The sequence below is a fragment of the Sarcophilus harrisii genome, chromosome 4 (assembly GCF_902635505.1).
Source record: "Sarcophilus harrisii chromosome 4, mSarHar1.11, whole genome shotgun sequence".
Taxonomy (NCBI): Eukaryota; Metazoa; Chordata; class Mammalia; order Dasyuromorphia; family Dasyuridae; genus Sarcophilus; species Sarcophilus harrisii.
The window spans coordinates 69,512,490-69,525,434 of NC_045429.1; the positions used below are offsets into that span (position 1 = coordinate 69,512,490).

Genomic DNA, 12,945 nt, shown 5'->3' on the forward strand with positions numbered 1-12,945 from the left:
ATCAGCCCTGAAGTCAGGAGGACTTGAGTTCAAATCTGGCCTCTGACACTTAACACATCCTGGCTGTGTGACCCTGGGCAAGTTACTTAACCTCAAATGCCTCAGCAAAAAAAAAAAAAAAAAAAAAAAAAGTGTTCTAAGTCACAATTAAACAATTCTGGGAAATTGCCAAATACATATTAGGTCAATTAATAAGACAGAAAAGAATAACAGATATTAGAGGGAATATGGGGAAAATGAAAAATTAATACATTGCTGGTGGAGTTGTGACCTGATTCAACATTCTTTACAGAAATTTGGAGCCATGCCCAAAGAGCTATAGAACCGCATCCTTTGACCTAGCAGCACCACTACTAGTTCTATTATCAAAAAAAGAGATAAACACACACACACACACAAAGGGAAAAGGACCTATAGGTACAGAAATATTTATAGCAGCTCCTTTCTGATAGGAAGTTGGAAATTGGGAGATGGTCATCAATTGGAGAATAGCTGAACAAATTGTGCCATGTAATTATGATGGAATACTACTGTACTGTACTCTAAGGAAAAAATAGGATGCTTTCAGAAAAATTTGGTAAGACTGGAAAACTGATACAAAATGAAATGTATTGTATATAAAACAACAGCAATATTGTAATATCACTTGTGAATTTTCACTTAGCTATTTTCAGCAATATAATGATCTAAGACAACTCTGAAGGTTCTTGTGATGAAAAAATATTATGAAGTACTTATGACATCTGAATAAATGACATCTGAATAGACTGAAACATACTTTTTACTTCCTTTATTTTTGAGGGTTTTTTTTAGGGGGTGTCTGTTTTCTTTCACAATATGATCTATATGGAAATTTTTTCATGACTACACAAGAATAATCTATATTGAATTGCTTGCTCTTTCAATGAGAGGGGTGGGGAGGAAAGAACAGAATTTGGAACTCAATGTAATTGGGGAAAAATAAAATACTAAGAATTAAAAAAAAAAAAAAAAGAAAAAGAAAAAAAAAGAAAAAGAAAAAAAAATGAAGGGACCAGATCAGAGCCATGGGGGACAACCAAAAATAGCATAATACAACCTGGGTGAAGATCTAGCAAAAGTGATTCAGAAGGAATGGAAGAAGGGAGGAAAAATGTAGGTGATGTACCAAAATAACATGTCAATAAAGATAAACTAGTACTTGGTGTTTGACTGAGAGAACAGATCATTACAAAGGTTTAAGTGAGAAGTAAGGAAAGTCTGAACTAGGGTGGCAGCTGTGTGAGTTAAAGAAAGAGTTGGGTGCAAGAGATAGGGAAAAAGAGGAGGAAGAAAGAAAGCTCATTTCTGAGACTCTCTCCCTTGCTCAAGAAGCTCTGCTAGCTTCCAGTTGTCTCTAGGATAAAATACAAATTTCTGTTTGACATTTAAAGCTACTGGCAATACAGTTCCCTGATCTCCCCCATCTTAATTTTTATGTACTCAGTGTTTTTCACATAAAACATTCCATCCCCCATCATAACACCTTTGCAATCAATGCCCCCCATGACTGGAAGGCACTCTCTCCTCACCTTGAATATATGTTCAAGACTTATTTTTGTCAAAGGTCAGCTCAAGTATCAATTCCTCAGAAATTACTACGGCTATATTCTGAATTTACTTTCCGAGTTCCCATTGTTTTCCCTCAATGGCATGTAGAGGACAAGGACTGTTTCATTCTTGCTTTCCTATCTCTGGCACCTCGCCTACTTTGCCCAGCACATTTAAATAGGAGCTTTACAGATGTTTGCTGAAGGAGGTGATCTCACTTAAGGGGTTTTTGGTTGTATGGGGGAGAAGGGTGGAAAAGAGGAATCAGTCTCATCATATCTATGATGAAAAGGCTGGTCCAGATCATTTGGGAGGTCCCTTCTGGCTTTCTATGTATACACATATCATAAAGAAGCATCCATTTTTTCTAATGGCATATTTTTTAAAATGCCGAAATCACATGAATGGTTTAAGTTGCTGAATGTTTTGAGTTTTCCACTAATTCCAGTTTAGCAACAGTTGTTCCTAAGTAAAAGATTTAATGTAAACAAAGTATCTCTGCTATGAAACCACCAGTCACTGCAGACCCATTTCACTGAGAATGGCTTCTCTCTTCAACCCACCTTTTTCCCCTAGCAGTGGGATTATTTCTCAATACTTACACTGCCTGTTCCTCTAGCTCTCCACCAATGCGCTGTGACATGTTCTTCAGCACCCCAATGCTGCCAGAGACCAGCTCTAACTGCTCATCCTGCTGTTCCACAATCAACTAGGGGCAAACAAATAGTTAAATCAATTAAAACCTATTTTGCCTGGTTCAAAGCTCAGGCCCTTAGTTGTTGTTCTGCCACCCTGAGCTGGATGAAGTTTAGAAGCAAAGATTAGAGATCAGGGGTCCAAATCTCTCCCCCAAGGAATGCATGACTTGAAAGGTTCAACTGTCAAACAACAGAGATCATCTGTAGCAGGGGTTTAATGAGAAAGATATTCACCAGTGGGCTGAAACAAGTTATGAGTCTAGCTGTAGAGTTTAAACATTATCCAGAAGGACACTGTGAAGGGTGATAGGTACTTTGGGGAAGAAATGGCCCCTTGATAGAATATTCTTAATGAACACTAGAAAGAAAGGATTATTACAAAGTAAATGCAAGATTCTAGCAACTATGTGTAGTTACCACTGCAAGCAAAGCATTTCCCCTTTTCTTCAGGGACAAACTATGGGTGCCACTATACCTACATGTTACAATGACACCCCTGGCTACTAGTCTAATTTGTTTTTCCATTCTGTAACCACAATCTTTCCCATATTTGTCTTTTATCAGTTTGATGACTATCAAAAGTAAATCAAAAGTGACTAAGCCAACTCATTAATGGCAACTAATAAATTTCTATAACTTTTATGTACATAAAATAGAAATTAAGAAATTATCTTTCAAGTGTAATCTGATTTACTAGAGATCAAATTTTTTAAAGCATCAACTGCATTATTAAAAACAAAAAAAAAATGATATGATCGCCTTCTTTTCCTTGTTTCTTCTCTCCCCTCCCTACCCTCTTAAAAGGTCTATCATTTGAATATACAATGGTACCAATAGATGACTTTTCAATAAAGAAACAAGAACTCAATTTTTCTAAGAGAGCCTTTGTCTAAATGAACAAACAGCCAAGTAGCTGAGTGGGGGTTGTGAAGGACATTTTCTTTTTAAATGCACAGCCTTGTCTCTTATTTCTGGATATCTGGCCTGCTTTTCAAGAACTACAAGCAGTTGTAGTCCTCTTGAAACAAAATAGCATGCTAAAATAGGCCTTATACCCCTTAACTACAACAAACGTCAAGAAAACAGCCCCATCAACCACAGGAAAAGACCTACTAAAGACCTACTCCGAGGTTCGCTTTCACTAAGAAGGTAAATACCGTGTCTCTTAATCAGAGAAAGCTAAGTGGATTGTGTTATCTTCATTCTTCCCTTGTTCAGTTAATCTGGAGGCTCTCTGGTCACTCACCTGTTGCTGCGCCTGCTGTTCCTCAATGAAGTGGGCATTAGCTCGCTGCAGTTCTCGATCCAGGCGGCCATATTTATCTGCCCCAGCATTCCAACTCTGACCCCCACTTTCTCCTAGCAGTGCCTATGCAAACAAGGTCGAGAGGAGTCAAAACAATCAAGGCTTTAGTATATTAGTATTTGATAAACCCCCAAACTTAGCTTCTGGAGTCACTACGTCACAAAAACTACTGGAAAAAACTGGAAAATAGTATGTCAGAAACTCAGCACAGACCTACATCTCACACTCCATACCAAAACAAGGTCAAAATGGGTGCCTAATTTGGGCATAAAGAGTGACCATAAGCAAATTAGGAGAATAAAGATTAATTTACCTATCAACTCTTTGGAGAAGAATTCTAATTCTCCCTACTTCCTACAGAGAGCAAGAACTTTTTCCTTTCCTATTTTGTATGTATGTATGTTTTCTTCCTTCTTTTGAACAGTTTAGGTGAGACTATGTTCAAATGTCAGCTGCCACTCCCATCTTCTTGTTTGTATAGATAATTACATGTGTATCTCTAACTATATGAGATAATTTTCTCTATTCTTCTTTTCCTTCTCTTCTAGTGTATTCTTTGTCTATTTTCCATTTATTTCTTAAGATCATCAAGATATAACAATCACTCTCAGACTTGTCTAATTCCTTTTAAGAACCCTAATGATAGGGTTCAGAGGAGTACATGTATCATCTCCCTGTATTTGATCTAAGAAGTTTATAATTTAGTCCATCATTATTCATTAGAATTTTCTTTATTAACACTTCTATTTATTGTTATTATCTATTATTTATTAATTATATTAATTATCTATTGTTAAAATTTTAAAGTTTCTCTAAAGCATCGATTTTTTCATCAGGAATGTTTGGAAATCTTTTATTTCAGTAAAGGACCTTACATTCCTGCACTGCCACACTTCCCTTCCTTCTCTACAGCCTTTTTAATACATAATCAGTTTTGCTATTTAAATTATTCTCAACTATAAACCCTTATTCTTTGCCTTCTGAAATATTGTATTCCAAGTTTGCTGTTTTTTAATGGTGATTGCTAAATCATGTGTATTCCGATTCTGGCTCCTTGGTTCTTGAAGATTTTTTTTCCCTTGACTGGAAGCTCTGGATTTGTGCTGTGATGTTACTGGGAGTTTTTATTTAAGGGTTTCTTGCAGGAGATATCCAATGGATTCTTTACCTTCTGGTTCTAAGAGATCTGAGAAATTTTCTTTTAAGATTTCTCGAAATAAGATGACTTGGAGTTCATATTGTTTTTGTTGTTCAGTTATCAGTTCTGATTCTTCAGAACCCTGGTTGGAATTTCCTTGGCAGAGCTGCTGGAGAGGTTTGCCATTTCTTTTTCCAGCTCATTTTACAGATGAAGAAACAGACAGAGTTAAAAGTGACTTGCCCAGGGTCACACAGCTAATAAGTATCTGAGGCCAGATTTGAATCCATAAAGAAGAGTCTTCCTGCCTCCAGTATGACATGCTATCCACTGCATTCCTGACTGCCTTTATCTTGCCTAGTGATTCCTAAATCTTTTTCTCCTTGAGCTGTTTTTCAGTTCTTTTAATATTTCTTGATGCTTCATGATATCACAGGCTTCTATTTGGTGCATCTAAATTTTCAAGGAGTTTGTTGCCTGGGAAAGCTTTTGAAACTCCTGTAACCGTTAATTTTCTTCTCAATTCTTTTTTCCATAACTTTCTTTAAAAAAAAAATTTCCTTAAATTTTAGCACTTTCGTGCCATTTAACATCTGTAAACTTAAAAAAAAAAAAAATTTCTTGCTTCATTGCTTCCAGGAATTCTAGTTGACTTTGTATCAATAGGTTTTTCTTATAGATGTTTTGGAGTCATTTTCTTCTGAATCTGTCTTGAGCATCCCTACCCACTCACATTAGTTCATTATGGTATGGTTCTTTTTGTGTTTGCCCATTATTCCTTACTTTAGGTTTGATGTTTGGGGTTTTGCCTCACATCTGGAGAAATGGCCTAGGGTGGTCTTATTTGCTGTTTTTTTTTAAATTATTGAGTGTTCTATTATTCCAGGATCTTAGGAACAAGTTTGGACTTATAAATCATCAGTACATACAAAGAGATCTGACTGAAGGAAAAGTCTGATTGCTGCTGTCCTGGTCTGGGCGCTGCCAGTTCATGATCTGAATTTGGGTCTATGCAAGAGAAGGCTGCTATTAGATTTCATGCCATTAGACAGCTGGAAAGCTCTGCTGGTTCAAAGAGGAAGAGGTATAATCTCCCCTTTTGTCTGAGTTTCTCGCCCTGTTTATTTCTTTGTAGGCTAGGCTAGAAGCTGGAGGTGAGATATTGGGTTAAGCTTGGAGTCTGAGCCATCATTGCTGCTGCTGACTTCTGAATTTCCTTTCTTGGTACGCTGCCTAAAGGTTTCATATCTGGGGAAGTTACTGTTCTGAGACGGCTGCCCCAGCCTGAGTTGGTGATAGTACGCAGCCTCTCCCTAAGTGGCAGGATGTTCTTTAGGCCATGTTTAAGCCTTGACTGTGCTCAGTGTCTTCAGACTTCCTTGTCTAACCTTCTTTGCCAACTTGGACCAGGCAAAGGATGCACTGTGACTTTTTCTAGATTTCTCCATCAGTATTCAGCCTAGTGTATTTTATAATTTGAAAAAGCTGTGGATGGGAGTTAACTCAGTTTCTTTCTATTAATTCTGCCCATTTCTTTCCAAACAATGGAATTTTTTAGTATAAAAAGTCTGTTAGGAAGAGGCTAAAAGTTTATAGTGCCTTCAAACCACCACCAGCCCCAAGGAGAAGAGACAGGGATTGTACAGAGAACTACTGGGCCCTTGGTGGATGGGGACCTTGTGCTTGCTGATGCCTGGGTCTTTGGGGATTCATTTTTGTTTTTTCATGATATCCTTAGGATGGGATAGTTAATAAAAGCTGGCCTGAAAGAGGTACCAAAGCCAGGGAACACTTGATTATAGATATCTAAGGAGCAAGTATGAAAACAAAACAAAACAAAAACAAAAACAAGAGAAAGGAGGCATTCAGGAAAGGGTAAGGACTGAAGATACTTTCCAATCTTTTTAAAAACAACCTCAGCCCTAAATTTTTCTTTCAAAGTTGACAGAAAATGAATACCAGGAAACAACCTACACACACCATTTTATTTAACTTGTTTTCTAAGAAATTAAATTACTTTTACCCAAATTTATTTCATTTACAAACTATATAACTATCAATTTATCAATTAACAATTGATTTTCTCTCCTCTCCCTCACCACTATAAAAAAGAAGCATACAATATATATTATCAGGTGTTGCATTATTAGTCATATCTCAAAAAACATGGAACAACAAGTTTATATTTTTAAAAATATGTAATGCTGTTCTTTTCCAATTCCCTGAAGCAAGATTGTAAAGCTACAAGCCAAGTATGGCTCAGATATGAATTAAAGAAACAACTTGTATGATGATGAAGATTCAGATTTTTCCCTATTCTTCTAAAAGCTAAAGGTGACTCCTTCAAAGACTATCAAGACTTTATTTTTAAAAAAATTGCTGAACTAAGGCCAACTTAAATGAAATATAATTATGAGGATATACATGTGGCTTATTATCACAACTGGTTCAAGTATTGTTATTCAACTTCCTCTAAAATGAGATTGAAATGAAAAACAAAATGAAAGAGGAACTCTAAAAATAGCCTGGGTTATGGCTATTCACTAGCTCTGAGAGCTGCTACAGGACCTAAGGGGAAAACTGGAGCAGGTTAACATAGAGGAGAAAAATTATCTTGAAAAAGAGATTTTTGAAGGGGAGCTAATTGGTGCAGTGCATAGAGCATCAGCCCTAAAGTCAGGAGGACCTGAGTTCAAATTTGACCTCAGACACTTAACACTTTCTAGCTGTGTGACCCGGGGCAACTCACTTAACCCCAATTGCCTCAAAAAAAATTTTTTTTTGAATTGTAAAACAAATTAAATAAAATTTTTTGATAAGATGTTCTGAAAAAGTTTATTATCTCTTCTCACTACAATATAATAGCTTTTTCAAAAAAATAAATACAAGCTCCTAAGAATTACAGTACAAATTACTAAGAGTTACAATTTCGTAAGGACTTAATACCTAACTTATTCCATAAACTGGGCTGATGAGCCAATTTGACATAAGATGCCAGAAGAACTATTTTACTGTAAAATAATCTTGTTACAGATTAAGATAAGTCATTTAAATCAAACGATATCTTGGGAATGATATTTGTAGCTGCAGAGCCCAGGCAAAATAAAATATTACATAAAATGTTTAAAAATACCATATAATAAACGGGATAGCAATAACAGAATATAACCCTGCACAAAAAAATTAACACAAAGTACTTCCATCACATAACTGAAAGCATATAAAAAGCATTTAACATTCTTATTGGATTTAGAAAAAGGTTCTACCTTCTATATACCAAAATACTCACTTTAACTTATGATTTTTTATTTTTATTTTTTCATCACTTTTCATTTAAGAATTTACTACCCTACTATACCCATTACAGATCTCCCATCCTACCTACCCATACCTTTTTCATTTTGTTTTTCATTTCAGTCTCATTTTAGAGGAAGTTGAAAATACCTGAACCAGTTATGAGATGTATATGTATGTATTACATGTTACAACAAAAATGGAGGTATTTGTGGTTTTATTTTAAGTGTGTGTGTGAGTGAAGTGAAGCAGTTCAACAATCTAACATATTGCCTGAATCTAACAGTATCTGCAACCATCCATACTCTCAATTCCCCCTTCCCTCCAAAAAATCCACACATACAATTTTCCAAGGAGGATATAAGAGGTTCAAAATGCACTTTTTTTTTTAAAACAAAGATGCTTAATGAAGAACATTTCATTAACAAAAAGTATATCAAAATCTCACCAAAGTTTTAATAGCAAAATGTAAGGGAGAAGTCTGCTTACAAAGTTTTTGGAGAATTTTAGAAGTTACTGCACTATTAATTTACATATATGCATTTACTCTCAGAGAACATTAAAAGCTGCATGAAGTCAGCAGCATAAATAACTTTACACGACTTAAACTTCACTGACCTTGGGCTATTTTTTCATATAATATATCATCTTTTTCTTACCTGTCTATTTTTTCTTTCAGTTAATGCCTGAACTGATGAACTTGACATCTGATCCTTCATTTCCTGTGTAATGAATAGGATACAAAAAAAGATAGAAAAAAATTATTAGCTTAAACTGAAAATTATGGTCCGATATTTAGGTCATTCACACACATTGTTTTTCACCAACAAAAGAAGTCTATCTTTTCAAAAACAAAAAATAATGACTAGCTTTTAATCGACTTGTTTCATAAATATATTGAGAAAGCAATTCCTTAAAAAGAGGGAACTTTGTTAAACTTAAAAATTCATCATATATTGCTATCTGGAGAATTTTCATATTAAAAAATACATGCTAAAACAATGTTAAGTATAGCATTTACCACTAAGAATACCCAAATCTGTGTGCTGAAATTTGAGAGCAAAGTTGAATCAATTTTATGTAGTCTGAACCTATTTTATGAAGACTTACTATCTCCCCTCTCCAGAGTAGAGTATTATGTAGGGTGATTTTATAGAGCAAAATTAATGCACCATTATCTAAAACATTCAAATGTTTTCCTTTGTGCATATTTGTTTCCCTTCTTAGAATTCTTCAATGGCTCCCTATTGCCTGTATCTTACAGGGAAATCTCAGCTAGGAATTAAAAATCTCAATACAACACCATATCATTCCAATCTTGTTGAATGTTATTCTTTTTTATCACACGATTCAATCAAAATTAACCTTTTGGCTGGACCCCATATATGACATTTCACCTTCAGTCACAGAAAGCATGTGCTTTCATATTTTGATGATGTCTGGAATGTACTACCTTCTTACCTTTGCCCTCACAAGAATCCCTAACTTCCTTTAAAGCTTCAAAGTCTTTGTTAATCAACATATGAGTGTTGGAATTAAAGACAATATTCTAAAATCAATATATCTTGTTTGGATCTATGTAAAAAAACCTCAGCTTTGATCTCCTTTTTTAATCACAAAGTTTAAAACAAACAATAAAGAAGTTGTCAATCCCAACAGAAAATGTCCCAAATACATTGATAAATGATACCTGGGTTTACACTATGATGATATGTTAACTGTTATGACATGTAGTACAAGGAAACTACCACTAAAACCAAAATTTTGCATACATCGCATAATTTGTAATACCCAATGTCATCAAGACCCTTTTTCATATTCCTGGGTTAACCCAAGGTGTTTTTTTTTTATTTTTATTTTTTTAAACAATAATGATAAATCTCTTTTTGAGCTAGACATGCTTTAAGTGAGAATGTCACAGCTGAAAAGGATCCCAGAGATGATCAAGCACAGCTCCCTCTCATTAGACAGATGAGAACAATGAGATTCAGAGAACTTCAATGACTTCCCCAACATCACAGCAATTGTCAGAGCAAAGCCAGGAAAGTCAGACCTAAGCTGCCTGATTCCCAGTGCAGCCATCTTTCTACTACATACCATAATGCAAAATCTAAACATCTAAACTAATTCCATCAATTTCCTAAATGGGGAAACAAACACAGAGGGAAAGGAGTTGCCTAAAATCACATGGATTCTAATTACAGGGAGAACTAGGACTTTTGTCTCCAAAATGGCTATTCTATACCATGCCGCCTTCACATGAATGAAATCCATCTGAAATTGGACAAATGCCTTAATGATTCTTCCATTATAAAAATACAATTTAGGGTTACACTTGACATGAAATTTAAATCTCAGTTCACACAAGGATGTTAATATTTTGAAATTCTGATTTGAATAAAAAGGCATTTTTTTCTTTGAAATAATGTGAAGATAAAAGTTTTTCCTAATGATAATAAGCAAAGAAGCCAGAAAATGAATACTCAATTCTACTTTTAATCATGAAACCAAAACATCTTAGGTCATAAACTTAGACAATGATTTTTGCCCATAAATTCTGACTTTTCTTTTCAATTACCACATAGAATACTTAAGGATAGCTTTATGCAACTATTGGTTTTCCCAGCCATGTATAACAAAAATGGAGATTATCTGCTTTATGATGGATTATTTTGATTACTGAAGAACATTTGATAGAATTTTAGAGTTGAAAAGAATCTTTAACCTTCACATGTCCTTCCCCCCATTTTACAAATGAAGAAACCTGAGCTCCAAGGAGTGATTTACCTTGCCTGAAGTCATTCTGTAACACAACAGGGACTAGATGCCTCTTAGTCCAGTCTTCTTTCTATGCATACTACATTTGAAAAAGAATTTTACTCATTTCATTTCAGGAATGCAGAGCCAATCTATTGTAAAGCCAATTATAACAGTATCTGAACATTTAAAATTTTAGCAATAATCATCACTATAAGTAGACAGTAAAAGGAGATCATATTCACCATTTAAATTGTGTGGCTCTGATAATCCTTAACACTGAAAATGTCAACTGACCACTCTTTGCCCAAAATGACCATGTCACATTCAGAAGTCCTGAAATGATCCTAAATTATTTTCAAGGTAAAACTTTCTAAAACATACTTAGTCACAGTTTTTCCCCTAACAAATTGAGTATTCCCCAATAAACTAATACACTTAACCACATAGTTTTACTCTAACTATGAAAGTATATGGCTAAATATCCACTAGACCATTTAAAAATATAATCTGCTATTGGGTCCTTCAGTATTGGGAATTACCCAATTCATACTATGAACTAAACAGTTTGATTAATTCATTGTTTTCCTCTATTTCTCTAAAATAATTGTTCCCTAAATGTTGACCAATAGTAGCAAATGCAAATGTCACTAATAAGGATTTCCAAAAGTAATTTAGCTAGAGGAAAAAGTGGCCAATAGTAGTTAGTCTTCAACAATACTAATGTGATTTTTCACTCAATGCAGAATACAATTGTTGTTTCCACAATCCACATTTCCATTGTTCTGGACACAAACAAGAAAAAGAAAGATTCCTTAACTCCTTTAAAGGAAAATTTCCATATCTAGCAAATAGATCATTATCTAGAGTCTTTTCTCTGGTCCAGGAAATAATTCTGATTTCACTAAAAACACATGCCTTTTGTCAAAGAAACATATTTAGAAGATTGGCATTTGTTAGTAATCTGGTTCAAAAAGAAAGGTGATTTCAGATCTAGAAACTATTAACTTTTGTCCAAGAGGAAGGTATTCAACATATTACCTGTTTCCGACACAAAAGAACAAGATCATGTTCCTTACCCTGACAACTTGTCGTGTGCTTGTAATGAAGGCTTTTCTTACACCCAGTTCAGTTGCATCGAGGTTGAATTTTCGAGGATTTGCTTCAACTATGCGTATGGCAGCAGTCAAGATAAAAATAACTTCATTGTCATCAAAACTCCACACAAGCTAAGTATCTTATTTCTCCCCTCCCTTTTTTTTTCCCTTAATAGTATTTTATTTTTCAATCACACATAAAGACAATTTTCAATATTCACTTTTATAAGATTTTGAATTCCAAATTTTTCTCCCTTTTTTCTCTCCCCCCTTAAGAGAGCAAGCAATGTGATATAGGTTATACATGTGTAATCATTTTGAATATGTTTCTATATTACTGATGCTGTGAAAGAAAAATCTGAACAAAAGGGGAAAACCATGAGAAAAAAAGTGAAAATAGCATGCTTCAATCTGCATTCAGTCTCCATAGTTTCTTCTCTGGATGTGGATGACATTTTCCATCACAAGTCTTTTGAAATTCTTTTCATATCTTATTTCTTAATATAAGTAATGTCTCACATGAACAGTAATATAAATTCAGTGGAATTAAATTTGAATTTTAAAAAATATAATCAATCCATGCCAAAGATTTTCAAACTTTTCATTGTCACAATTTAATTTTCATAAGCCACAAATCAAAAATTCCTAAAATCCCTTAAAAAGAGGTGAAGGGGATAGCTTATAAAAGCTAACTTTGTAACTAAATGGCAAAGTGATGGTACAGATTTTGGCTAAAAGTAGTACCCAAGATCTGTCTCTGATCTGATTAATCTAGAATGTCAAAAAAATCTGAGGAATATGTATGAAGTGTTACAGATTGAACAGTAGAAGCAAAGAAATAACACATATTGTCTACAACGACATAAAGTCAGTATGGAGAGTCAACAAAATTATGGTTAAACAAAAAATGTCAATATTTACACAATGTCAAAATTAAAGGACTCATTCTTTCCATGAAATGAACAATTTTTAAAACCAACTTAGCAAAGGACTGTATGTTGTAACAACATTTGCTGGGAAGTATTTGTTGAGTTAAACTTTAAAAGTGAAAAATATAGCTTCATACCAGTGACAACAGTATCAAAA

General features: G+C 34.4%; 1 protein-coding gene across 2 annotated transcripts in view; it reads right to left on the reverse strand.

Annotated features, from left to right (window-relative positions):
* The window catches only part of STX6 (syntaxin 6), a 48,595-nt gene that overhangs the window by 15,239 nt on the left and 20,411 nt on the right, over positions 1 to 12,945 (reverse strand). The window contains exons 3-6 of one of the 2 annotated variants that reach the window (XM_031936985.1): positions 11,842 to 11,936; positions 8,665 to 8,727; positions 3,514 to 3,636; positions 2,172 to 2,278 (exon numbers count right to left, since the gene is read on the reverse strand). In XM_031936985.1, the coding sequence (XP_031792845.1) occupies positions 2,172 to 2,278; positions 3,514 to 3,636; positions 8,665 to 8,727; positions 11,842 to 11,936 (388 nt within the window). Of the gene's footprint in view, positions 1 to 2,171; positions 2,279 to 3,513; positions 3,637 to 8,664; positions 8,728 to 10,792; positions 11,804 to 11,841; positions 11,937 to 12,945 lie in introns of those variants that run through there. The other variant, XM_031936986.1, reaches the window with a different exon arrangement.